At 41.4% G+C, this 27716-nt stretch overlaps 1 protein-coding gene across 6 annotated transcripts in view; it reads right to left on the reverse strand.

The window, feature by feature from the left end:
• Positions 1-376: 376 nt before the first annotated feature.
• Positions 377-27716, reverse strand: part of ZNF169 (zinc finger protein 169) — a 165297-nt gene continuing 137957 nt past the window's right edge. For 2 of the 6 annotated variants that reach the window (XM_073878212.1, XM_025891764.2), the window contains one exon: positions 379-2327. In XM_073878212.1, the coding sequence (XP_073734313.1) occupies positions 832-2327 (1496 nt within the window). In that variant the 3' untranslated portion in view covers positions 379-831. Of the gene's footprint in view, positions 2328-21008; positions 21101-27716 lie in introns of all 6 variants that reach the window. The other 4 variants (XM_073878215.1, XM_073878214.1, XM_073878213.1 and 1 more) reach the window with 4 other exon arrangements.

The following is a 27716-nucleotide window of genomic DNA, read 5'->3' on the forward strand; positions in this document are numbered from 1 at the left end:
GACATTCCCGTGGTGGGCCTGGAGGGTGAATGCCTCCATGGTCTCAAGGGGTTGCATACTGCTGTCAGCCTGCTGCTGCCACCCCAGCAGGACCAGAGGGCAAAGCATCCTACCAGACATTCTCAAGCCTTTAAAACCTAATAGAATTTGCTTGCTAGGTCACAGATATGTTTGGGACCCATCAATCTTTTCTTGTTTCCCCTTGTGGAAAGGGAACGCAAATTCTACATCTGTGGTAACTTGTCTGGTTCACAGATGGAGAGGAACTTTGCCTCAGGGTGAAACATACCCCTAGCCTCACCCATATTTTGATTTACATGAGATTTTGGACAGTCAATGCTGGAATGGGTCAACACTTTGGGAGCTGTTAAGAACATGAATTTTGGGGGTCCAGGAGGCTGTTATGGACTGAATTATTCCAAATTCCTATGTTGAAGCCAGAACCCACAGTGTGACCTTGTTCAGTGATAAGAGTGGGGCCCTAACCCAGTAAGGCTGTTGTCCTTAGAAGATGTGCACAAAGGCCATGTGAGGACACAGTAAGGATGTAGGCATCTGCCAGTGGAGGAGAAAGGCTTCAGTAGAAACCAAAGTGCACACACTGATCTTGGATTTCTGGTCCCAAGAACTGTGAGAAAATTGTTCTTTGGCCATCAAGTTTGTGGTGTTTTGTTATGGCAGCCCTAGCAAATTAAAACACATTGCTAGCACATAAAATAAACCATAAATCAACTATCTTCCAATCACTGAAAGAACACATTTTTTCCTCCACTGCGTTTGAGGAAAGTAGAACATCTCCTAGTGCTTTCTGCCTCAAGAGGAAAGGAAAGGTCAGGAGAGCAGCTCTTGAGGTGGGAGGCGATGGCCAGACTTGGTCCTCCTGTGTCTGTGAAGGTGAGACTTCTGGCTAAAGGCTCGGCCGCATTCCCTGCACACATACGGCTTCTCTCCTGAGTGGGTGCGCTGGTGTCTGATAAGGGCTGACCTGAAGCCGAAGCCTCGCCCACATTCACTGCACACACATGGCTTCCCCACCAAGTGTGACCTCTGGTCAGAGGTGAAGTGAGACTTCTGGCCAAGTCCTTGCTCACATACTCCATACACATCAGCCGCCTCCTCTAAGTGTGTCCTCTGGTGTCTGGTGAGGAGTGACTTGAAGCCAAAGGTGCGTCCACACTCCGGGCACAGATAAGGCTTCTCCCCTGTGTGCGTCCTCTGGTGTCTGATGAGGGTGACCTTTTGACCAAAGCCACGCCCACACTCTGGGCACAGGTAAGGCTTCTCCCCTGTGTGTGTCCTCTGGTGTCCCATGAGGGAGACCTTCTGGCTAAAGCCACGCCCACACTCTGGGCACAGGTAAGGCTTCTCTCCTGTGTGCGTCCTCTGGTGTCTGACAAGGGTGACCTTCTGGCGAAAGCCATGCCCACACTCAGCACAGACATAAGGCTTTTCCCCTGAGTGCGTGACTTGATGACTGAGGAGTAGTGCCTGCTGCCTGAAGCCACGCCCACACTCGAGGCACAAGAAGGGCCTTTCACCCGAATGTGAGCTGCGATGTTGGAGGAGCGATGCCTTCTGGCAGAAGCCTCTCCCACATTCAGGACACACAAAGGGCTTCTCCTCCAAGTGTGTCCTCTGATGCAGGATGAGGGCAATCTTTTGGCGAAAACCTCGCCCACATTCCTGACATTCAAAGGGCCTCTCCCCAGAGTGTATCCTCTTGTGGTTGGTAAGTGAGGACGTGTACCTAAAGTGGCGCCCACACTCCCGGCACACATAAGGCTTCTCCCCCGAGTGTTTCCTCTGGTGGATGGTGAGGGAGGACTTGCGGCCAAAGCCTCGCCCACACTCCCTACAGCTGTAAGGCTTCTCCCCTGAGTGTGTCCTCTGGTGCTTGGTGAGGTCTGACTTCTGACAGAAGCTTCTGCCACATTCAGGGCATACATGATGCTTCTGGAGGCTCAAGAAGCTAGATTTGGTACCAAGTCCCAGTCTGTATTTTCCATACATGGCTGCCTCAGATGCCGTGAGGCCTGCCTCCTCAGGATGCCCAGCTCTGTTGCCTTCCACCCAGTCTACTGGCCGGCCCTGAGAGGGTCTGAAGAGCACCCTGGAAACCCCACTCAGCTGGAGTCTCCCCTCTGTGTCTCCGTCTGCTTGTTCACTTGAGCAGTTTGGAGCTTCCATTGGGATGGGGCTTCCTGCGTATGAGCTTGGGAAGATCTGAGGAAGGTGACCACACAGCACATACTGTCCGAAGAACTGGGTACTGGAAAAGGTCACTGGGCAGGAATGGCCACATGGCCGGAATTCTGTCCCTGGCTCTGCTGGAGAGAAAATGGTGGTCAGAATCACCACAGGTACCTTGTGAATGGTTGGTTCCACCTGCCCAACAGTCATTCCTCAGCTGTTCCCGCAACCAAGATATCCTTTACGTACCTACCTTCCATCCCTCGCTGACACATTAATGCATATCTTATTGCAACACAGAAGACACGCCTGATGAGCCAGCTCCAACTACCAGCCCACCAGCCCAGCAAGAAAGCATCATAGGCAGCCTGACCCTATAAACTGCTGCCATTAGAGTTACACATTTTCCCCCCAATACAGTTTTCTGCAAGCCAGTCAAAGCTAATGCAAACATTATCCACAAATATATGCTTCCACTGAGAAACTAGGTGACTCATGGGGAGGCAGTGCAAGATGGTAGAATGAGAGGACCCTAAGCTCACCAGTCCCATGTTTACAACTAGATTATCACTCATATCCAAGTCTGTAAACTGGAGAGTGATCTGAAAACTTGGCAAAACAAACTCCACGACTCACATTTGAGAGGTTATGAAGGGCAGAAACAGTGGTTGGAAGCATGGAACTGTGGTCATGGAAAGGAGAAAGCACCACAGAGCCCCCACAGAGCAAGCAAATCCCCATAATGTCTGGCCTTGAAAACCAGAGGGGCTGAATCCCGTGGGTTTGTATAACCAGTGGGATTTGGAGCTTTGAAAGTCAGCCACCTCAGTGCTAGGCAAGCGATAGCCAGAGCCTGCCCCTAAAGTGACAGCAGCCCAAGGAGAGGCAATACAGAAGCGACAACTTGCACAACGGGAGGGATATCTGTTTATACGGATTTCGGAGCATGTTGGGGGACTTCTCTGGGAACAAAGGAGCTGGCAGGTGCCATTTTCCTCCCCAACCTCCCAGCACAGGGGGCCACCTGTGGGACGCGGGGCCACACAGACACTGGCTACCTAACCTGCTAGCAGTGTACCACACCCCTGTATTCTCCTGAGGACTTGCCCATGCCAAGCTGGCTGGCCTCAGGCCTGGGCTTAGCAAAAATTCCGTGAATGTGCTGTGCCTCTGTGGCCGCTGCATTTCTTTGGGGGACTGGATGAGGACTAGCAGCTCCTGCGTGCCCTGCCCCGTCGCTGCACACCTGAAGCCGCTGCTGTTCCTGTGCACTTTATCCCTGGCTGCCACCTTGCCTTGGGGGGTCGGCCGAGGACTAGTGGCCCAGTGCAAATTTTGCTGACATTGTCCATGCCATGCCCAGCCACCATAGGCTCCTAGCTGCCATGTGTCCCTCGATGGCCACCTCAGCTGCTTGAGTTACCCCAGGCCACTGCTGCTAATGTACACCATGCCCCTGGCGATTACCACACTGAGTCACTAGTCCTAGGCCAGATTCCCCAGTGCAAATTTTGTTACCACCACCACCCTACCCCTGAGCCCTCCTATGGTCACTCCCCTTCAGAGCCAGCCTATCTGGGTCTCACCACAGATAGCAGTAGGCAGAGTCAGTGCAGAGTCTGGACTGAAAGGAAAAGCTACTCCAACACAATAGCAAGATGCAGGCAACACACACAGGAGACACCTCTAAAGCACCAGGTCCTGGTGAACAGGAAACACTGCAGGGTCACTACAGGACTTCTTCATAGGACCACTACTTTCAAGAGGAGATGTAGCTGCGTTTCCTAACACACACACACACACACACACACACACACACACACACACACACACACACACACACAAAATGAGGTGGCAGGGGGAGTATGTCCCAAATGAAAGACCATGACAAAAACACAGCAGGAGACCTAAACAAAACAGAAGTAGTTAGCCTGATATAGAGAATTTAAAGTAATCATAAAGATACTCACTGGACTTAAGAATGAAGGACATCAGCAAGACCCTTGAGAACTCAATAAATGAAACTAAAAATACAAGGGATAGAATAAATAGTAGGCTACAGGAAGGAGAGGAATATATTAGTGACCTGGAGGATAGAGTAATGTAAAGCAGTCAAGCTAAGCAGATGACAAATACTGCAGAGAACAGACTTAGGGACCTCAGTGACTCTGTCAAGCATAGTAACATTTGCATCTACTGGGATCCCAGAAGAAGATAAAGGGGGGAAAAGAAATTATAGCTGAAAATTTCCTAAATCTGGGGAGGGAAAAAGAAATTGTTTCAGGAGGCACAGAGATCCCTCAACAAAATCAACCCAAGGAGGTCCACACCAAGACACACAGTAATTGAAATGTCAAGAAATACTGGTCAAGATTTTTAAGGTTGCAAAAGAAAAGACATATACACAGGGAAAGCCCATAAGGCTATTAGATTTTTGCAGGCCAGAAGGAAGTGGCATGATATATTCAAAGTGCTGAAAGGGAAACTTCTGCAGCCAAAAATACTTTCTCTCTCCTATTCTGAATGATGGCTTTGCTGGATATAAAGTTTTATCTTTTATCTCTCCTATCTAAATAGGAGAGAGAGTTTTTCCAGAGGAAAACTACAGTAGTCTGTGACCACTAAGCCAGCTGTAGAAGAAATAGGGAACACTTCAGTGGAAAGGAAAGATGATAAGTTAGGGTGTGAAAAGTAAAAAACAGACAAAAGCAGTAAAAGTATTTCTGTAAATGTCAGTCAAGGGATCAGTAAAATAAAAGGATGTAAACTAGGAGGGCATATACCTAAAACATGGAGGGGAGGGGAGTAAAGAACGAATGCAATATTGAATGACCAGCATACAATACTGCTGTATGCAGAAGATGTTATATATAAGTCAAATGGTAAACACAAGTCAACAGTAATAGATAAGCAAAACATGAAGAATCCTGCTTATCACTAAAGAAAACCAACAAACCATGAAAGAAAGAGAAGAATCAGGGAAAAACTACAAATACAACCACAAAACAGGTAACAAAATGGCAATACAGATCAATTACTTTCAATGTAAATGTACTAAATGCTCCACTCAAAAGACATAGTGTGACGGAGTAATTAAAAAAAATCTGTAAGCTGCCTACCAGAGACTCATTTCAGACCTAAAGACACATGAAGATTGAAAGTCTTGAGGGGAAGGAGATCATGCAAATGGATGTCAAAAGAAAGGTGGGTACCAGTACTTACAAAGAAGGATACTATGTAATAGTAAAGGAGACAATCCAACAAGAAGATATAACAATTGTAAATGCTTATGTACCCAACATGGCAGCACCCAAATATGTAAAAGAGTTAAGAACAAACATAAAGGAACTACTTGATAGTAATACAATAATAGTAGGGGCCTTTAACACCCCACTTACATCAATGGACAGATCATCCAAACAAAAGCAACAAGGAAACAGTGGCTTTGACTGGCAAATGGGAACAGATGGATTTAACATATATTCAGAACATTCCATTCTAAAACAGAATACACATTCTTTTCAAGTGCACATGGAACATCCTCCAGAACAGATCATATATTAGGCCACAAAACAAGCCTCAACAAATTCAAAGACTGAAGTAATCCCGTGCATCTTTTCTGACCATAACACTATGAAACTAGAAATCAACCATAAGAAAAAATCTGGAAAGACCACAGATACATGAGGTTAAATAACATGCTACTAAACAATGAATGGGTAACTGAGAAATCAAAGAATAAATCAAAAAGTATATGAAAACAATGGTCCAAAACCTTTGGGCATGCAGCAAAAGCTGTTCTAAGAGGAAAGTATATGCAATACAGGCCTACCTGAAGAAGCAAGAAAAATCTCAAACAACCTAACCTTACCAGAGCTAGAAAAAGAACAAAACACCACCCAAAGCCAGCAAAGGGAAGGAAATAATAAAGGTTAGAGCAGAAATAAATGAGCTGGTTCTTCGAAAACATCAAGAAAATTGACAAACCCCTAGTCAGACTCATCAAAAAGCAAAACAAACTCAAAATTAGAAATGAAAGAGGAGAAATAACAACCATCACAGAAATAGTTATTAAAGAGTATTATGAAAAACTATATGCCAACAAATTAGACAACCTAGAAGAAATGGATAATTTCCTAGGAACATAAAACCTACCAAAACTGAAGCAGGAAGAAATAGAAAATTTGAAGAAAACAGTTAGCAGTAAGGAGATTGAATTAGTAACCAAAAAACTTCAACAAACAGAAGTCCATGACCAGATAGCTTCGCTGTTGAATTCTACCAAAGATTTTTTTTTTTAGAGATTATTTGAGAGAGAGAGCACGGAGGGAGAAGGAAAAGCAAACTCCCCACTGAGCAGAGAGCCCAAGACAGGGTTTGATCCCAGGACCCCGAGATCAAGATTTAACCAACTCAGCCACCAAGGTTCCCCTCTACCAAAGATCTGAAGAATAGTTAACCTTGGGGCAGCTGGGTGGCTCAGTTGGTTAAGCATCTGCCTTCGGCTTGGGTCATGATCCCAGGGTCCTGGAATTGAGACCCGCGTTGGGCTCCATACTCAGCGGGGAGCCTGTTTCTCCCTCTCCCTCTGCCTGCTGCTCTCTCTTTCAAATAAATAAAATCTATTAAAAACAATACTTTAACCTATTCTTCTCAAATTCATTCATGAGGCCAGCCTGATACCAAAACCAGATAAAGAAACCATCACAAAAGGGACTACAGGTCAGTATCTCTGATTAACATAGATATAAAAATCCTTCACAAAATACTAGCAAAGAGAATTCAACAGTACATTTAAAAAATCATTCACGACAGGGAAGAAAAGATGGCGGAGGAGTAGGGGGACCCTATTTAAACTGGTCCCCGTATTTGAGCTGAGACCACTCTGAGAACTCACGAAATCAGCCTGAGATGTAAGAAGATCTGGATCTCTACAAACAGAATATCGCAGGTGGTTGGTTTCGAGGTACCAAGCGGGGAGCCATGATTCCACGGGCAGATATTGGAGGATAAATGGCAGCGGGAGGGAGCCTGACTGTGGGGATCCTACACTGCTGGTAAGTGACAGCCTCCATCACTGGGGACGGGGCACAGACTCGCAGACTGGTAGCAGCACGGAAAGGACTTTACGGCAGCCCCTGGAACGGAAACCCAGAGCGGCGGGGTCGCGTGTGCGAACTGGGAGCAGCTGGCGGTTTTAGAAGCACAAAGCGTAGAGATGTGCCCCGAACTGGAGGCAGGACTGGGAGCGCTGAGGGGCGCACAACCCAGGACGCTGCAGTTTATAGCAGCAGGGACAGAAACGGAGATAGTGTGGCCTGGAGAGTTCACTGAAGAACAGACTGCAATCTCTCTGCTCTGAGGCAGAGGGTTAGAAATGGTCTCTTCTGCTCTGACTCATGGAGGAGACGCGGAGAGCCGCCAGGGAAAGCCACCCAGAGAACAAAAGCCCCAAAAAACTGATTCCCACTGAGTCCATACCACACCACAGAGGGGCAGGGCAACTCCGCCCAAACAGGGTTGGCTGAGTAACAGGGTGGCAGGTCCCTCCCCCAGAAGACAGGCTGGGAAAACAAGAGGCTAGCAACCCTTAGGTCCCAAGAAAACAGGTGCATCTTGCTTGGGTTCTGGTCAATAATTTGGACTCTATACCTTCCCTCAACCACCAATCGACAGAATGACTAGGAGGAGAAACCCCCGAAACAGAAAAGACTCAGAGATCATGACTTATGCTGCAGATTTACAAATGGATGCAGATATAACCAAGATGTCAGAGATCGAATTCAGGGTAGCAATTGTGAAGACAATAGCAAGAATGGAGAAATCAATTAATGGCAACATAGAGTCTCTAAGGGCAGAAATGAAAGCTGAACTGACAGAACTTAAAAATACTATCAATGAGATCCAATCCAATCTAGATAATCTAACAGCTAGGGTAAGTGAGGCAGAAGAACGAATAAGTGACCATATGGTTCAACATTCACAAGACAATATAATAGATAAAAAGGGAAGAGAGCAGGCCAGGGAAAAACAACTTAGAATCCATGAAAATAGAATCAGAGAAATAAGTGACACCATGAAGCGTTCCAATATCAGAATAATTGGAATCCCGGAGGGAGTGGAGAGAGAGAGAGGACTAGAAGATGTATTTGAGCAAATCAAGCTGAGAACTTCCCTAATCTGGGAATGAAACAAACATTTGCATCCTAGAGGCAGAGAGGCCCACTCCCAAGATCAAGGAAAACAGGCCTACACACCGGCATGTAATAGTAAGAGATTCCTTACGTACAGAGGGAGGAACATCAGAATAACGTCAGACCTATCCACAGAGACCAGGCAGGCCAAAAGGGCCTGGCAAGACATATTTAGGGTACTAAACAAGAAGAACATGCAGCCAAGAATACTTTATCTGGCAAGGCTGTCATTTAGAATGGATGGAGAGAGGCAGAGCTTCCAAGACCGGCAGAAACTGAAAGAATTATGTGACCACTAAGCCGGCCCTGCAAGAAATATTAAGGGGGGGTTCTATAAAAGGAGAAAGACCCCAAGAGTGATAGAGAACAGAAGTTTACAGAGACAATCTATAGAAACAAGGACTTCACAGGCAACATGATGACAATAAATTCATATCTTTCAATGATCACTTTCAACGTGAATGGTTTAAATGCTCCCATAAAGCGGCACAGGGTTGCAGACTGGATAAAAAGACAGGACCCATCCATATGCTGTCTTCAAGAGACTCATTTTGAACCTAAAGATACATCCAGACTGAAAGTGAAGGGATGGAGGTCCATCTTCCATGCCAACGGACCCCAAAAGAAAGCTGGGGTAGCAATTCTTATATCAGACAAATTAGATTTTAAACTAAAGTCTGTAGTTAGAGACACAGAAGGACACTATATCGTTCTTAAAGGGTCTATCCAACAAGAAGATCTAACAATTGTAAATATCTACGCCCCCAACATGGGTGCAGCCATCTACATAAGCCAACTGTTAACCAAAATAAAGAGTCATATTGATAACAACATGTTAATTATAGGAGACCTCAATACTCTCAGCAATAGATCATCTAAGCAGAATATCAAAGAAACAAGAGTTTTGAATGACACACTGGACCCGATGGACCTCATAGATATTTACAGAACATTCCACCCTAAAACAACAGAATACTCATTCTTCTTGAGCGCACATGGAACTTTCTCCAAAATAGACCCCATACTGGGTCACAAATCAGGCAGGTCTCAACCGATACAAAAATATTGAGATTATTTCCTGCATATTCTCAGACAATGCTTTAAAACTGGAACTCAATCACAAGAAAAAATTTGGCAGAAATTCAAACACTTTGCTCAAGAATGTCTGGGTCAACCAGGAAATCAAAGAAGAACTTAAACAATTCACAGAAATCAATGAGAACGAAAACACATAGGTCCAAAACCTATGGGATACTGCAAAGGCAGTCCTAAGGGGGAAATACATAGCCATCCAAGCCTCACTCAAAAAAATAGAAAAATCCCAAATTCACCAACTAACTCTACACCTTAAAGAACTAGAGAAAAAGCAACAAACGATGCCTAAGCCATGCATTAGAAGAGAAATAATTAAGATTAGAGCAGAGATCAATGAATTAGAAACCAGAAACACAGTTGATCAGATCAACGTAACTAGATGTTGGTCCTTTGAAAGAATAAGATCGAAAAGCCACTTGTCAGACTTATCCAAAAGAAAAGAGAAAGGACCCAAATTAATACAATTACGAATGAAAGGGGAGAGATCACGATTAACATCAAGGAAATAGAAAAAATTATTAGAAATTCTTAACAACTCTATGCCCAAACTGAGCAATCTGGATGAAATGGAGGCCCTCCTGGAAACCTGTAAGCTGCCAAGACTGAAACAGGAAGAAATTGACAACCTGAATAGGCCAATAACCAGTAATGAGATTGAAGCAGTGATCAAAAACCTCCCAAAAAACAAGAGTCCAGGGCCGGAGGGATTCCCTGGAAAAAAATTTTTTTTATTTTAATTTATTTGGCAGAGAGAACAAGTAGGCAGAGAGGCAGGGAGAGGGAGAAGCAGGCTCCCCACCGAGCAGGGAGCCCGATGCGGGGCTTGATCCCAGGACCCTGGGATTATGACCTGAGCCAGAGGCAGCCACTTAACCGACCGAGCCACCCAGCCACCCCTTCCCTGGAAAATTCTACCAAACATTCAAAGAAGAAATAATACCTATTCTCCTGAAGCTGTTTCAAAAAACAGAAACAGAAGGAAACCTTCCAGAATCATTCTATGAGGCCAGCATTACCTTAATCCCCAAACCAGGCAAAGACCCCATCAAAAAGGAGAATTTCAGACGGATACCCCTGATGAATATGGATTCAAATATCCTCAACAAAATCCTAGTTAATAGGATTCAACAATACATTAAAAGGATCATCCACCAGAACCAAGTGGGATTTATCCCCAGGGTGCAAGGGTGGTTCAACATTTGCAAATCAATCAATGTGATAGAACACATTAATAAGAGGAGGGAGAACCATATGGTCCTCTCAATTGATGCAGAAAAAGCATTTGACAAAATACAACATCCTTTCCTGATTAAAACGCTTCAGAGTATAGGGATAGAGGGAACATTTCTCAAGTTCATAAAATCCATCTATGAAGAACCCACAACGAATATCATCCTCAATGGGGAAAAGATGAGAGCCTTTCCCTTAAGATCAGGAACACGTCAAGAATGCCCACTCTCTCCACTATTGTTCAACATAGTACTAGAAGTCCTAGCAACAGCAATCAGACAACAAAAAGAAATAAAAGGTATTCAGATTGGCAAAGAAGTCAAACTCTCTCTCTTCGCAGATAACATGATACTTGATGTTGAAAACCCAAAAGACTCCACCCCCAAATTACTAGAACTCATACAGCAATTCAGTACTGTGGCAGGATACAAAATCAATGCATAGAAATCAGTTGCTTTTTTTTTTTAAAGATTTTATTTATTTGAGAGAGAATAAGAGATAGAAAGCATGAGAGGGAAGAGGGTCAGAGGGAGAAGCAGACCCCCGCTGAGCAAGGAGCCCGATGCGGGACTCGATCCCGGGACTCCAGGATCATGACCTTAGCCGAAGGCAGTCACTTAACCAACTGAGCCACCCAGGTGCCCCCAGTTGCTTTCTTATCCACTAACAACACAACTGTAGAAAGAGAAATTAGAGAAACAATTCCATTTACAATAGTACCAAAAACCGTAAGATACCTCGGAATAAACCTAACCAAAGAGGTAAAGGATCTATACTCTAGGAACTACAGAACACTCATGAAAGAAATTGCAGAAGACACAAAAAGATGGAAAAACATTCCATGCTCATGGATCGGAAGAATAAACATTGTTAAAATGTCTATGCTACGCAGAGCTATCTATACCTTCAGTGCCATCCCGATCAAAATTCAATGACATTTTTCAAAGTGCTGGAACAAACAATCCTAAAATTTTATGGAATAAGAAAAGACCCCGAATCGTCAAGGAAATGTCGAGAAAGAAAAACAAAGCTGGGGGCATCACGTTGCCCGATTTCAAGCTATATTACAAAGCTGTCATCACCAAGACAGCATGGTACTGGCACAAAAACAGACATATATACCAATGGAACAGAATAGAGAACCCAGGTATGTCTCCTCAACTCAATGGTCAAATAATTTTTGACAAAGCAGGAAAAAAACATGCAATGGAAAAAAGACAGTCTCTTCAATAAATGGTGCTGGGAAAATTGGACAGCCACATGCAGAAGAATGAAACCTGACCATTCTCTAACACCACACACAAAGATAAACTCAAAATGCATGAAAGACCTCAATGTGAGACAGGAATCCAACAAAATCCTAGAGGAGAACATAGGCAGTAACCTCTTTGACATCGCCCACAGCAACTTCTTTCAAGATTCATCTCCAAAGATTAGTGAAACAAAAGCAAAAATGAACTTCTGGGACTTCATCAAGATAAAAAGTTTCTGCACAGCAAAGGAAACCGTCAACAAAATAAAGAGGCAACCCACAGAATGGGAGAAGATATTTGCAAATGACACTACAGATAAAGGGCTGGTATCCAAGATCTATAAAGAACTTCTCAAACTCAACACCCAAAAAACAAATAAGTCAAAAAATGGACAGAAGACATGAACAGTCACTTCTCTGAAGAAGACATACAAATGGCTAACAGACATGAAAAAATGTTCATTATTAGCCATCAGGGAAATTCAAATCCAAACCACATTGAGATACCACCTTACACCAGTTAGAATGGCAAAATGGACAGCGCAAGAAACAACAAATGTTGGAGAGGTTGTGGAGAAAGGGGAACCCTCTTACACTGTTGGTGGGAATGCAAGTTGGTACAGCCACTTTGGAAAACAGGGTGGAGATGCCTCAAAAATATAAAACTAGAGCTACCCTATGACCCAGCAATTGCACTCCTGGGTATTTACCCCAAAGACACAGGTGTAGTGAAAAGAAGGGCCATATGCACCCCAATGTTCACAGCAGCAGTGTCCACAATAGCCAAACTGTGGAAAGAGCCGAGATGCCCTTCAACAGGTAAATGGATAAAGAAGATGTGGTCCATATATACAATGGAATATTACTCAGCCATCAGAAAGGATGAATTACCCAACTTTTACATCAACATGGATGGGACTGGAGGAGATGATGCTAAGTGAAATAAGTCAAGCAGAGAAAGTCAATTATCATACGGTTTCACTTATTTGTGGAACATAAGGAACAGCATGGAGGACATTAGGAGAAGGAAGGGAAAAAATGAAGGGGGGGAATCGGAGGGAGAGATGAACCATGAGAGACTATGGACTCTGAGAAACAAACAGGGTTTTACAGGGGAGGGGGGAGGGGGATGGCTAGCCTGGTGATGGGTTTTAAGGAGGACACGTACTGCATGGAGCACTGCGTGTTATACGAAAACAATGTATTGTGGATCACCACATCAAAAACTAATGAGGTATTGAGGCGCCTGGGTGGCTCAGTGGTTAAGCGTCCGCCTTCGGCTCAGGTCCTGTGATCGAGCCCCGCATCGGGCTCCCTGCTCAGCGGGAAGCCTGCTTCTCCCTCTCCCGCTCCCCCTGCTTGTCCTCCCTCTCTCACTGTGTCTCTGTCAAATAAATGAATAAAGTCTAAAAAAAAAAAGCTAATGATGTATGGTGACTAACATAAAATAAAATTAAAAAAAAATCATTCACCACGATCAGGTGGGATTTATTCCTGAGATGCAAGGGTGATTCAATATTTGCAAATCAATCAGTGTGTGATACATCACATCAATAAGAGAAAGTATAAAAACTGTATGATCATTTCTGTAGACTCAGAAAAAGCATTTGTATAGCATTCATAAGAAAAACCCTCAACATAGGGTTAGAGGGAACATACTTCAACATAATGAAGGCCATATAAGAAAAACATATATGAGCTAACATCATGCTCAATGGGGAAAAAACTTGACTGCTTTCCCCCTAAGGTCAGGAACAAGACAAGGATGTCCACTCTCCCCACTTTTATACATACTGGATGTACTAGCTACAGCAAGTGACAGTATAGAGATAAAAAGAATCTAAATTGGTAAGGAAGAAGTAAAAATTTCACTACTTGCAGATGACATGAGACTGTACATAGAAAACCCTAAGGACTCCACCAAAATTCAGTAAAGTTGGAGGATACGATATCAATGTGGAGAAATCTGTTGCATTTCTATACACCGATAATAAAGCAACATAAAGAGAAATTAAGAAAATCCCATTTACAATTGCTCCCCAAATAGTAAGATACCTAGGAACATACCTAACGAAATAGGTGAAACCCATAAACACCAATGAAAGATAAGAACGCAAGGAAATGGAAAGATTCTATACTCCTAGATTGGAAGAACATTATTAAAAATGTCTATATATTTAATGCAATCCCTATCAAATACCAATAGCATTTTTCACAGAACAAACAATCCTGAAATTTATATGGCACCACAAAAGACCCCAAATTGACAAAGCAGTTTGGAAAAGAAAAGCAAAGTTGGAGGTATCATACTTCCAGACTTGAAGTTATATTACAAAAGTTGCAGTAATCAAAATAGTATGGTACTGGCAGAGAAACAGACATATAGATCAATGAAAGAGAATACAGAACCCAGAAATAAACCCACAATTATGGTCAGTTAATCTGTGATAATGCAGGAAAGAATATACAATGGAATATTCTCTTCAACAAATGGTGTTGGGAAAACTGGTCAGCTACATGCAAAAGAATGAAACTAGACCACTTTCTTACACCATACACGAAAATAAACTCAAAATGGATTAAAGACCTAAAGGTGAGACCTGAAACCATAAAAAATCCTAGAAGACAGCACAGGCAGTAATGTCTCTGACATTAGCTGTAGCAGCATTTTCCTAGAAATGTCTCCTGAGGCAAGGGAAATAAAAGCAAAACTAAATTATTGGGACACCATCAAAATAAAAAGCTTCTGCACAGCAAAGGAAACAATAAAAAAAAAAAAAACCCTAAAAGGCAACCTACTGAATGGGGATATATATTGTCAAGTGACCTATGCAGTAAAGGGTTAGTATCCAAAATATATAAGGAGCTTACAAAACTCAACACCCAAAAAACAATCCAATTAAAAATGGGCAGAAGACATGAACAGACATTTCTCCAAAGACATCCAGATGACCAAAAGATGAAAAGATGCTCACCATCACTGATCATCAGGGAAATGCGAATCAAAACCATGATGAGATATCACTCATACCTGTCAGAATGGCTAAAATCAAAACCCAAGAAACAACAGGTGTTGGCAAGGATGTGGAGAAAAAGGAACCAACCTTCTAGCACTGTTTGGTGGGAATACAAATTGGTGCAGCCACTGTGGAAAACAGTATGGAAGTTCCTCAAAATTGAAAAACAGAATTACCGTATGATCCAGCAATTGCACCACTAGGTATTTACCCAAAGAATACAAAAATACTGATTCAGAGGGATACATGTACCTCAATGTTTACAGCAGCAGCATTTACAACAGCCAAATTATGGAAACAGCCAAGGTGCTCACTGATAGATGAATGGATAAAGAAGATGTTAAATGTATGTGTATGTGTATATATGTGTTTATGTATATATACGTTGTTATATGATGTTATATGTATATAGACATACACACAATGGGATATTATTCGTCCACCAAGAATGATATCTTGTCATTTGCAATGACATGGATGGAGCTAGAGAGTATAATGCTAAGTGAAATAAGTCATAGTCAGAAAAAGACAAATACCAATGTGATTTCACTCATATGTGGACTTTAATAAAACAAATAAGCAAAGGAAAAAAAGAGACAAACCAAGAAACAGACTCTTAACTATAGAGAACAAACTGACGGTCCCAGAGGGGAGGTGAGTGGGGGGATGGGGTTAAATGGGTGTTGGAGATTAAGGAGGGCACTTGTGAGAAGCACAGGATGATATATGGAATTACTGAATCACTTGATTGTACACCTGAAACTAATATAACACTGTGATAACTAAATGGAATTTAAATAAATTTAAATAAAAATAACTATGTAACTTATTACAGATTTCTTTAGTGATTTTTTTTCCTACAAGAAGGGGATGGCATAACTTACCAGAGTGTTCCATCTGCCTTCTCCTTGGCTTGCTTATATCCCCACTGGGTGATAAAGCTTTCAGTATGGAGGAAGCACTTCTGTGTGTCTTCCCTATTAAATATGGTGGCTGATTTAAATACAGTTAGCATCACTTATTCATTCATCATAATTTTTTTCTTTTATCATAATTTTCATGCCTATCTAGTAATGTGGCAAATTTTAACTAAAAGCTATTTAGAACTACAATGTCCACTTTGGGAATCTGAAATTTAACATGATTTCAAACACGCATAAGTTCTAGAATAAAAGAAATAAAAATAAAATTTTACAGGGGCGCCTGGGTGGCTCAGTTGGTTAAGCGTCCAACTCAGGTCATGATCTCAGAGTTTTGAGATCAAGCGCCTCATCAGGCTCCGTGCTGGGCGTGGAGCCTCCTTAAGGTTCTCACTCTCCCTCTGCTCCTCCCCCATCCTCTCTTTTTGTCTCTCTCTTCCTCTTTAAAAAATAAAAAAAATAAAATTTTATCAACAGAATGGTTAATCGTAACATTTTTTAGGATGTAAAAGAAAATTAAGCAGTTCATAAACTCTGTTAAAATCTCCAACTGCTCTTGTGCTGACTTTTTAGACCACTAAATACTTCAGTAATTGTACACGAACTCAAAACTTTACAAAAGAAAGAGAAAAAACAATCAATGCCTAATGGTTCCTTAAAGAAAATTTTCCTTCTGAAGCTGCTGTTGAGGAATGAAAAGTATAGCTGTGGGTTAAGTGAATGGTCTTAGACACTGGCCCTTGAGAGAAGGCATGCTGGGCATTTCACTGCTTTCAAACAAGTTTCAGAATTCTGAGACATTGGTGCACAAGTAAAAGGGAGATGTTTTCAACATTAATTACAATCCCTGGAGATGGGACAACTTTCACAATATGCCATCTACGTGACTTCTTAAGGTAAAAAGCTTAAGTCACTGGTCATAGACCTTTCTTCTAATATAAGCACTTCAGGCTATAAATGTCCCTGTTAGCACACACATTTTTATTTTGCTGAAAAGAATTTTAAAAGATCTAGAGAATGGGTTATAAGACTTGATGAGATATAAATTATCTATAGGTACAGTAAAATTTCAATAGTAAACACTACCCAGGTGTTCTTTCTCCCTCCGTTTTTCCTTCATCCCTCCCTTGCTGCCTCCTTTCCCTTCTTTTTCCTTTCCCTTTCTTTCCCTTTTTTTTTTTTTAAGAGAAGCTGATCCTAAAATTTAAGTGGAAATACAAGAGGACCTACATTACCCAAAGCAATCTTTAAAAAGAAAAACTTACAGTACCTGACTTAAAGACTTCTGATGGTCCTACAGTAATAGTGTGGTTAAGGATAGGCCTATTAATGGGAGAAATAAAACTGAAAGTGTAAAACAGACCCACCCTTAGCCAGTCACTGGATTGTCAACAAAGCAATTTAAGGAGGGGAAGGCAAGTCTTTTCAGCAAATGATGCTAGAGCCACTGGGTATCTATATGAATGAGAAAAACCTTGATCCCTGCCTCGCACTGTACACAAAAGTTACTTCAAGATGGATCACAGACTTAAATGTAAAAACTAAAACTATACAGCATTTAGAAAATATAGATTATCTTCATGACAATAAAAATTTAAAAGAAAAATTAGACTTCCTCAAAATTAAACATCTGCTCATCAAAATTAACTGTTAAAAAAATGAACAGAAGAGCTTCAGACTAAGAAAATTTTTGCAAAATGTACATATGACAAAGGACTGGTGATGACAAAGGACTGGTGTCCAGAATTAATAAAGAACTCCCAGAGCTCAACAATTTTAAAAATGCGGCAAATTGGAAACTGGAAGATTTGAATGGCTATTTCACAAAGTAAGGTATATGATATATATATGAATGATCAAAAAGCAAAAGTGCTCAACACAACCATCAGGGAAATTGAAATTAAAGCCCCCATGAGATAGCACTACATATCCATCACAGATCTGATGAAAACTGTCAGGATGTGAGACAACAGGAACTCTCTTCTCATATCTTCATGTAAGTAAAAAACGGTACAACCACTTTGGGAAATGGTCACTTCTCATAAAACTACATATACTGTAGCCTTGTGACCCAGTGTATCAGGTTGAATGGTATCCCAACAAAATTCAGGTCTACGTGGAACATGTGAATATGCACGTATTTTGAAATCAGGTGTTTGCAGATTGATCAAGTTAAGATGAGGTCATACTAAATTAGGGTGAGTCTTACTTCAACAACTGGCATCCTTACAAGGAGAGGGAGAGACTTGGATACAGAGATACGTAGACGGAAGAACGACACAGACTAGAGTGACACAGCAACAAGCCAAGGAATGCTGAGGATTGCCAGCAAACACCAGAAGCCAGGAAAGAGGTGAGGGACAGATCTCCCTCAGAACCTCTGGAAGGAACTAACCCTGCCAACAGGTTGATTTTGAACTCCCGTCTTCTGAACTGTGAGACAATAGATTTCTTTTGTTTAAGCCTCTCAGTTTGTGGTAATTTGTTACAGCAACACTAGGAAGCTATACACCCAAACTTACTCTAGGTATTCATCTAAAGGAAATGAAAACATAGGTTTATCAAAACAAAAAACCTAGCATAAGAATACCAATAACAACTTTTTCACAATAACTAAGGACTAGAAGCCATTAAGGTGTCTACCAAAGAGAATGGATAAACAGTTGTATATTTATGTGATGGGATGCCACTCAGCATTAAAAAGGAAAAAACTGGGGCACCTGGGTGGCTCAGTTGTTCAGCATCTGCCTTCAGCTCTGGTCATGATCCCAGGGTCCTGGGATTGAGCCCTGCACCGGGCTCCCTGCTCAGCGGGAAGCCTGCTTCTCCCTCTCCCACTCCCCCTGCTTGTGTTCCTGCTCTCGCTAGCTCTGTCAAATAAATAAATAACATCTTTAAAAAATAAATGAAAAGGAAAAGACGACTGATGTATGCAACAGCATGGATGAAGCTCAGAAACTTTATACTGAAAGAAGCCTACACAAAAGAGTATGTATAATTCCATTCATGCAAAATTGTACAGTGGGAAAAATTAATCTATGATAAAATAAAACCAGTGACACCTCTGAGGGATAGGGTGGGGGTTTTACTGGGATGGGTCAGAAGGGAGCTATCTGGGATTGTAGTAATCTGTTTGATAAAGTTTGGGTTGTAGAGATGTACACATTGTTTGTACTCATGCAGTAGCAAACTTAAGATTTTGCATTTCCCATAAATAAATTCCACCTAAACAGAAGAAATACAGTACTCTTGGTAATGATGATACACATCTACCCACCGCTCCCGGGGTCAACCACTTTTCATGGCTCTGATTAGCTGAGATGAAATGCTAGGGATTGCCCTCTTAAAATGTGGTATCTGAAGATGCTTAGGTGGACACCCTAGACCTGAGTCCGTGGGTCCCTGCCTGCCAGCTACCGACATGAGCCAATCCAGGAGACTTGTCTCGTCCCTTCCCTCTCACTTGTTAGACTGTCTTTGCCAGGTCCATTCAGTGGTCAGACCAGATCTTAAGACACACTAACACCTATCAACCACTCTTGAGGGATAGAGGGTGTCTAAAGAGAATGAACAGAGATGCAAGGACATGCCATGAAGACCTAACAAAATGACAGCAATAGCCACCCATGACCAGGGCCTTATAAGGTCTTTACCTACCCATACGGAGAATGCCAGTCTCTTTTCCAAGAAGAGCAAAGCCTTGATACAGAGCTCTTACTCAGATATGCTCAGCTATCCAGCTCTCCCTGAGAGGAACTGCTTACACTAAACTCATCACTCTTACTAACCAAGGAGATATTGCTAGAGATCTGCTGGAATGGCCAAAATAAAAAGTAGTGCTGATACCAGATGCGGGCAAGAAGGTGGAGAAACGATCACTCAGACATTGCTAGTGGGAACTTAAATGGTGTGCCCATGGGTATTGCACTTTTTTACAAAACTAAACATTTATTTACCATGTGACTCAGCAACTGCACTCTTGAGCATTTATCTCAGAAAGAAGACATTATATTCACACAAAAACCTGTATGGAAATGTTCAAAGCACCTTCATCTGTAATAGCCAAAAACTAAACAATCCAAATGTCCTTCAGTGGGTGAATGGTTTAACAAACTGAGGTACTTTCATACTATGGAATACTACTCATCAATAAAAGGAATGAAGTATTGATGCATACTAAGTTTGGTTGGATCTCAAGAGAACTACACTGAAAAGGCAATCCCCAAATTTAACACCCTATATGACTTCTTTTATGTAACATTCTTGAAGTAACAAAAATCACAGAGACACAGAACAGATTAGTGGTTGGCAGAGGAAGACGGGGGAGGAGGCCGGGGGGGAGCTGGGATGACTATACAAGAGCAGCACAGGGCATGCCTGTGAGGTAACAGTTCTGTATCTTTGAATATAGTGGCAGTTACAGGAATGTATATGGCATAACGTTTCATAGAACTAAATATATGCTCCACACACACAAAAGAGTGAAGGTAAAACTGGTGAAATCTGAATAAGGTCAGTGCATTGTGTTAACAAAAATAAAAGGCTGTTTTAACAACAACAAAAAAATGTCATTTACCTCATATACGGAATTTAAGAATCAAAACAGATGGACACAGGGGAGGAAGGAAAAAAGGGGAAGCAAACCATAAGAGACTCTTCACAATAGAGAACAAACAGGGTTGCTGGAGGGGAGGTGGGTAGGAAATGGGCTAAATGGGTGATAGGTATTAAGGTAGGCACTTGTGATAAACACTGGGTGTTATATGTAAGTGATGAAACCAGTCTTACACTATATGTTAACTAGCTAGAATTTAAATAAAACTTGAAACATTAAAAAAAAAGTTGCACTTGCTGAGATGAGTACAGGGTGAAGTATGGAATTGCTGAATCACTACATTGTACACCTGAAACTAATATAACACTGTATGTTAACTAAAATTAAAATAAAAAACTTTAAAGAAATGAAAGACTAAAAAGACCCCACATATGATCACCTCAAAAGATGCCCAAAAAACATTTGACAAAATCCTACATCCATTCCCAATAAAAATTCTCAACAAACAAGGAATAAAAATTTGTTGTGCTCATAAAGGGCAGCTATAAAACTTACACTTAGGAGAAAGCACTCCCCAAAACATCAGGAACAAGGAAAGGATGTCCACTCTCACCATTTAAATTCATCATTGCACTGGATGGTCTCGCCTGTGCAATGAGGCAAGAAAAAGAAATTAAAGATATACTGAATGTAAAGAAGTAAAACTTATTCACAAATAACATGATCATCTATATAGAAAATGCTATAGGATTTACCAAAAAAGCTACTAGGGCTAAAAAGTAAGTTTTGCAAGTTTACCAGATATGAGATCATTATCCACAAGTTAATTTTATTTCTCTGTACTTTCAACAGTTAAAAACTGACTTTTAAAATAGATTAAATAAAGGCGAGCAAGATGGCGGAGGAGTAGGAGACCTGGATTTCATCTGGTCTCAGGCATTCAGCTGGACAGGGATCAAACCATTCTGAACACCTACGAACTCAACAGGAGATCGAAGAGGAGAGTAGCAACAACTCTCTGAACAGAGAAGCGACCACTTTCTGGAAGGTAGGACGTGCGAAGAAGTGAATCTGAGGCGATATTTGGGAGGATAGATGGCGGGGAAGGGGGCCTCCGTGAGCCGCTTTTGGCAAGTGATGGAGCAGGGAGCACAAAATCGGAACTTTTAGAAGTCGGCTCCGCTGAGGGACATCACTCCAGTGGCTAAGCGGGGGGTGGAACCCTCGCGGAGTGGCACAGGAGTGCACCGCAGGGATCTGCTGGGTTTGGAGACTCCACGCGGAGTGCGGTGTCAGAGACAGAAATGCTCCGTTACAGGCTGGGGGAGCACGGAGTGCAGCCAGAGATCAGGGAGACGGGAGTGATTGACTGCTTTTCTTTGGGGGCATACTGAGGAGCGGGGCCCAAGTTCTTGGCTCCTCTGGGACAAAGACTGGGAGGCCGCCATTTTCACTCTTGTCCTCCCAAAACTCTGTAGGGAAAGCTTGCAGGGAACAAAAGCTCCTGAGAGCAAACCGGAGCAGATTACTTAGCCTGGACCGGCAAGGGTGGGGCAATTCCGCCTCGGCAAAGACCTTTGGGAACCACGGCAACAGGGCCCTCCCCCAGAAGATCAGCAAGAACCACCAGCCAAGACCAAGTTTACTGATCAATGAGAACGGTAGAACTCCAGCGCTAGGGGAATACTGCGCATTTTTTACCATGATTCTTTAGTCTTTCAAAGTTAATTTTTTTTAACTGTTTTTTTTTTTTTTGGAATTTTTCTTTTTCCCTTTTTCAACCATCTTATCAATTCCTTTTTTAAAAAACTTTTATTTTTCATTTTTAGAGTCATATTTTATCCCTTCATAGTAGTTACCCTTATTTTTGTCATATATATATAAGTTGTTCTCTCTCTTTCAAATTTTGAGATACATTTTCTTCTAACAGATCAAAATATACCCTAAATCTCTAGTGTATGGCTTTGTTCTAGTCTCCTGCCTGATCACATTCTTTCCCCCCTTTTTAAATCCTCTTCTTTTTTTTCAAACTTCTTATCAATTCTTATAAAATTTGTTATAATTTTCATCTTTACAGTCACATTCCATCCCTTCATCGTATCAACCCTTATTTTTGTACATATATAAGTTTTTCTTTCTTTAAAATTTTGGGAAGCACTTTCTTCTAACAGACCAAAATACACCCAAAATCTAGTGTGTGGCACTGATCTATGTACCAGCCTGATCATATTTGATCATATTCTGTTTGTTTTCTTCTGTTTTTGTTTCTTTTTCTTTTTTCTTTCTTTCCCTTTACCCCTGGTTTCAGGTCTTTTCTGATTTGTTTAGAGTATATTTTCTGGGGACATTGTTACTCTGTTAGCATTTTGTTCTCTCATTCATCTATTCTTCTCTGGACAAAATGACAAGACGGAAAAAATCACCTCAACAAAAAAAACAAGAGGTACTACCGTCTGCCAGGGACCTACTCAATACGGACATTAGGCCGATGTCCGACCTAGAGTTCAGAATCATTATTTTAAAAATACTAGCTGGGCTTGAAAACATGGAAGTTATTAGAGAAACCCTTTCTGGAGAAACAAAAGAACTAAAATCTAACCAAGTCGAAATCAAAAAGGCTATTAATGAGGTGCAATAAAAATGGGGGCACTAGCTGCTAGGATAAATGAGGCAGAAGAGAGAATCAGTGATATAGAAGACCAAATGATGGAAAATAAAGAAGCTGAGAAAAAGAGAGATAAACAACTACTGGATCACGAGGGCAGAATTCGAGAGATAAGCAATACCATAAGATGGAACATTAGAATAATTGGGATCCCAGGAGAAGAAGAAAGAGAGAGAGGGGCAGAAGGTATATTGGAGAAAATTATAGCAGAGGGAATAGATGCCTGTTTCCTTCCCCTAATTAAGGGAAGGAAACAGGCGTCTAAATCCAGGAGGTACAGAGAACCCCTCTCGAAATCAATAAAAATAGGTCAACACCACGACATCTAATAGTAAAACTTACGAGTCTCAGAGACAAAGAAAATCCTAAAAGCAGCTCAGGAGAAGAGATATGAACCCTACAATGGTAGAAACATTAGACTGGCAACAGACCTATCCACAGAGACCTGGCAGGCCAGAAAGGGCAAGCATGATATATTCAGAGCACTAAACGAGAAAAATATGCAGCCAAGAATACTATATCCAGCTAGGCTGTCATTGAAAATAGAAGGAAAGATAAAAAGCTTCCAGGACAAACAAAAACTAAAGGAATTTACAAACATGAAACCAGCCCTACAAGAAATATTGAAAGGGGTCCTTTAAGCAAAGAGAGAGCCTAAAAGTAACAGACCAGAAAGGAACAGGGACAATATACAGTGACAGTCACCTTATAGGCAATACAGTAGAACTAAATTCATATCTTTCAATAGTTACCCTGAATGTAAATGGGCTCAATGCCCTAATCAAAAGACACAGGCTATCAGATTGGATTAAAAAACAAAACCCATCGATACGCTGTCTGCAAGAGACTCATTTTAGACCCAAAGACACCCCCACATTGAAAGTGAGGGGGTGGAAAACCATTTACCATGCTAATGGACACCAAAAGAAAGCCGGGGTGGCAATCCTTATATCAGACAAATTAGATTTTAAAACAAAGACTATAATGAGAGATGAAGAAGGACACTATATCCTACTTAAAGGGTCTATCCAACAAGAAGATCTAACAATTGTAAATATCTATGCCCCTAACGTGGGAGCAGCCAATTATATAAGGCAATTAATAACAAAAGCAAAGAAACACATTGACAACAATACAATAATAGTGGGGGACTTTAACACCCCCCTGACTGAAATGGACAGATCATCTAAGCAAAAGATCAACAAGGAAATAAAGACTTTAAATGACACACTGGACCAAATGGACTTCACAGACATATTCAGAACATTCCATCCCAAAGCAACGGAATACACATTCTTCTCTAGTACCCATGGAACATTCTCTAGAATAGATCACATCCTAGGTCGCAAATCAGGTCTCAAACCAGTACGAAAAGATTGGGATCATTCCCTGCATATTTTCAGACCACAATGCTTTGAAACTAGAACTCAATCACAAGAGGAAAGTCGGAAAAAACTCAAACACATGGAGGCTAAAGAGCATCCTACGGGTGCCTGGGTGGCTCAGTTGGTTGAGTGACTGCCTTCGGCTCAGGCTGTGATCCTGGAGTCCTGGGATTGAGTCCCATGTTGGGCTCCCCACTCAGCGGGGACTCTGCTTCTCCCTCTGACCCTCTCCCCTCTCATGCTCTCTCTCACTCTCTCTCTCTCTCAAATAAATAAATAGAATCTTTAAAAACTTTTAAAAAAATAAACAGCATTCTACTAAAGAAGGAATGGGTCAACCAGGAAATTAAAGAAGAATTAAAAAAAATTCATGGAAACCAATGAAAATGAAACCACAACTGTTCAAAATCTTTGAGATGAGGCAAGGCAGTCCTAAGAGGAAAGTATATAGCAATACAAGCCATTCTCAAGAAATAAGAAAGGTCTCAAATACACAAGCTAACCCTACACCTAAAGGAGCTAGAGAAATAACAGCAAATAAAGCCTAAACCCAGCAGAAGAGAAATAATAAAGATCAGAGCAGAAATCAATGAACTAGAAACCAAAAGAACAGTAGAACAGATCAACGAAACTAGGAGCTGGTTCTTTGAAAGAATTAACAAGATTGATAAACCCCTGGCCAGACTTATCAAAAAGAAAAGAGAAATAACCCAAATCAACAAAATCATGAATGAAAGAGGAGAGATCACAACCAACACCAAAGAAATAGAAACAATTAGAAGAATATATTATGAGCAACTCTATGCCAGCAAATTAGATAACCTGGAAGAAATGGATGCATTCCTAGAGATTTATCAACTACCAAAACTGAACCAGGAAGAAACAGAAATCCTGAACAGACCTATAACCACTAAGGAAATTGAAGCAGTCATCAAAAATCTCCCAACAAACAAAAGCCCAGGGCCAGATGGCTTCCCAGGGGAATTCTACCAAACATTTAAAGAAGAATTAATTCCTATTATTCTGAAACTATTCCAAAAAATAGAAATGGAAGGAAAACTTCCAAACTCGTTTTATGAGGCCACCATTACCTTGATCCCAAAACCAGCAGACCAATATCCTTGATGAACATGGATGCAAAAATTCTCACCAAAATACTAGCCAGTAGGATCCAACAGTACATTAAAAGGATTATCCACCATGATCAAGTGGGATTTATCCCTGGGCTGCAAGACTGGTTCAACATCCGCAAATCAATCAACGTGATACAATACATTAACAAAAGAAAGAACAAGAATCATATGATCCTCTCAATAGATGCAGAAAAAGCATTTGACAAAGTACAGCATCCTTTCTTGATCAAAACTCTTCAAAGTATAGGGATAGAGGGTACATACCTCAATATCATAAAAGCCATCTATGAACAACCTACAGCGAATATCATTCTCAATGGGGAAAAACTGAGAGCTTTCCCCCTAAGGTCAGGAATGTGGCAGGATGTCCACTTTCACCACTGCTATTCAACATATTATTAGGAGTCCTAGCCACAGCAATCAGACAACAAAAAGAAATCAAAGGCATCCAAATCAGCAAAGAAGTCATGCAGATGATATGATACTGTATGTGGAAAACCCAAAAGACTCCACCCCAAAACTGCTAGAACTCATACAGGAATTCAGTAAAGTGGCAGGATATAAAATCAATGCACAGAAATCAGTGGCATTCCTATACACCACCACCAAGACAGAAGAGAGAGAAATTAAGGAGTCGATCCCATTTACAGTTGTACCCAAAACCGTAAGATACCAAGGAATCAATCTAACCAAAGAGGCAAAGGATCTGTACTCAGAAAAGTATAAAATACTCATGAAAGAAATTGAGGAAGACACAAAGAAATGGAAAAACATTCCATGCTCATGGATTGGAAGAACAAATATTGTGAAGATGTCAATGCTACCTAGAGCAATCTACACATTCAGTGCAATCCCCATCAAAATACCATCCACTTTTTTCAAAGAAATGGAACAAATAATCCTAAAATTTGTATGGAACCAGAAAAGACCCCGAATAACCAGAGGAATGTTGAAAAAGAAAAGCAAAGCTGGCAGCATCACAATTCTGGATTTCCAGCTCTATTACAAAGCTGTCATCATCAAGACAGTATGGTGCACAAAAACAGACACATAGATCAATGCAACAGAATAAAGAGCCCAGAAATTTACCCTCAACTCTATGGTCAACTAATCTTTAACAAAACAGGAAAGAATGTCCAATGGAAAAAAGACAGTCTCTTCAACAAATGGTGTTAGGAAAATTGGACAGCCACATGCAGAAGAATGAAACTGGACCATTTCCTTACACCACACACAAAAATAGACTCCAAATGGTTGAAAGACCTAAATGTTAGACAGGAGTCCATCAAAATCCTAAAGGAGAACACAGGCAGCAACCTCTTCGACCTCAGCTGCAGCAACTTCTTCCTAGAAACATCGCCAAAGGCAGGGGAAGCAAGGACAAAAATGAACTATTGGGATTTCATCAAAATAAAAAGCTTTTGCACAGCAAAAGAAAGTCCACAAAACCAAGACAACCGACAGAATGGGAGAAAATATTTTCAAATGACATCAGATAAAGGGCTAGTATCCAAAATCTATAAAGAACTTATCAAACTCAACACCCAAAGAACAAATGATCCAACCAAGAAATGGGCAGAAGACATGAACAGACTTTTTTCCAAAGAAGAAATCCAAAATGCCAACAGAAACATGGAAAAGTGCTCAACATTGCTTAGCATCAGGGAAATCCAAATCAAAACCTCAATGAGATACCTCACACCAGTCAGAACGGCTAAAATTAACAAGTCAGGAAACGACAGATGTTGGCGGAGATGTGGAAAAACGGGAACCCTCCTACACTGTTGGTGGGAAGGCAAGCTGGTGCAGCCACTCTGGAAAACAGTATGGAGGTTCCTCAAAAAGTTGAAAATAGAGGTACCATACGACCCAGCAATTGCACTACTGGGTATTTATCCCAAAGATACAAAGGTAGGGATCCGAAGGGGTATGTGCACCCTGATGTTTATAGCAGCAATGTCCACAATAGCCAAACTGTGGAAAGAGCCAAGATGTCCATTGACAGATGAATGGATAAAGAAGATGTAGTATATACACACACACACACACACACACACACACACACACACACACACACACA

The sequence above is a fragment of the Callorhinus ursinus genome, unplaced genomic scaffold (genome assembly GCF_003265705.2).
Source record: "Callorhinus ursinus isolate GAN/ISIS: 27379988/994484 unplaced genomic scaffold, GSC_fseal_2.0 scaffold28, whole genome shotgun sequence".
NCBI lineage: Eukaryota > Metazoa > Chordata > Mammalia > Carnivora > Otariidae > Callorhinus > Callorhinus ursinus.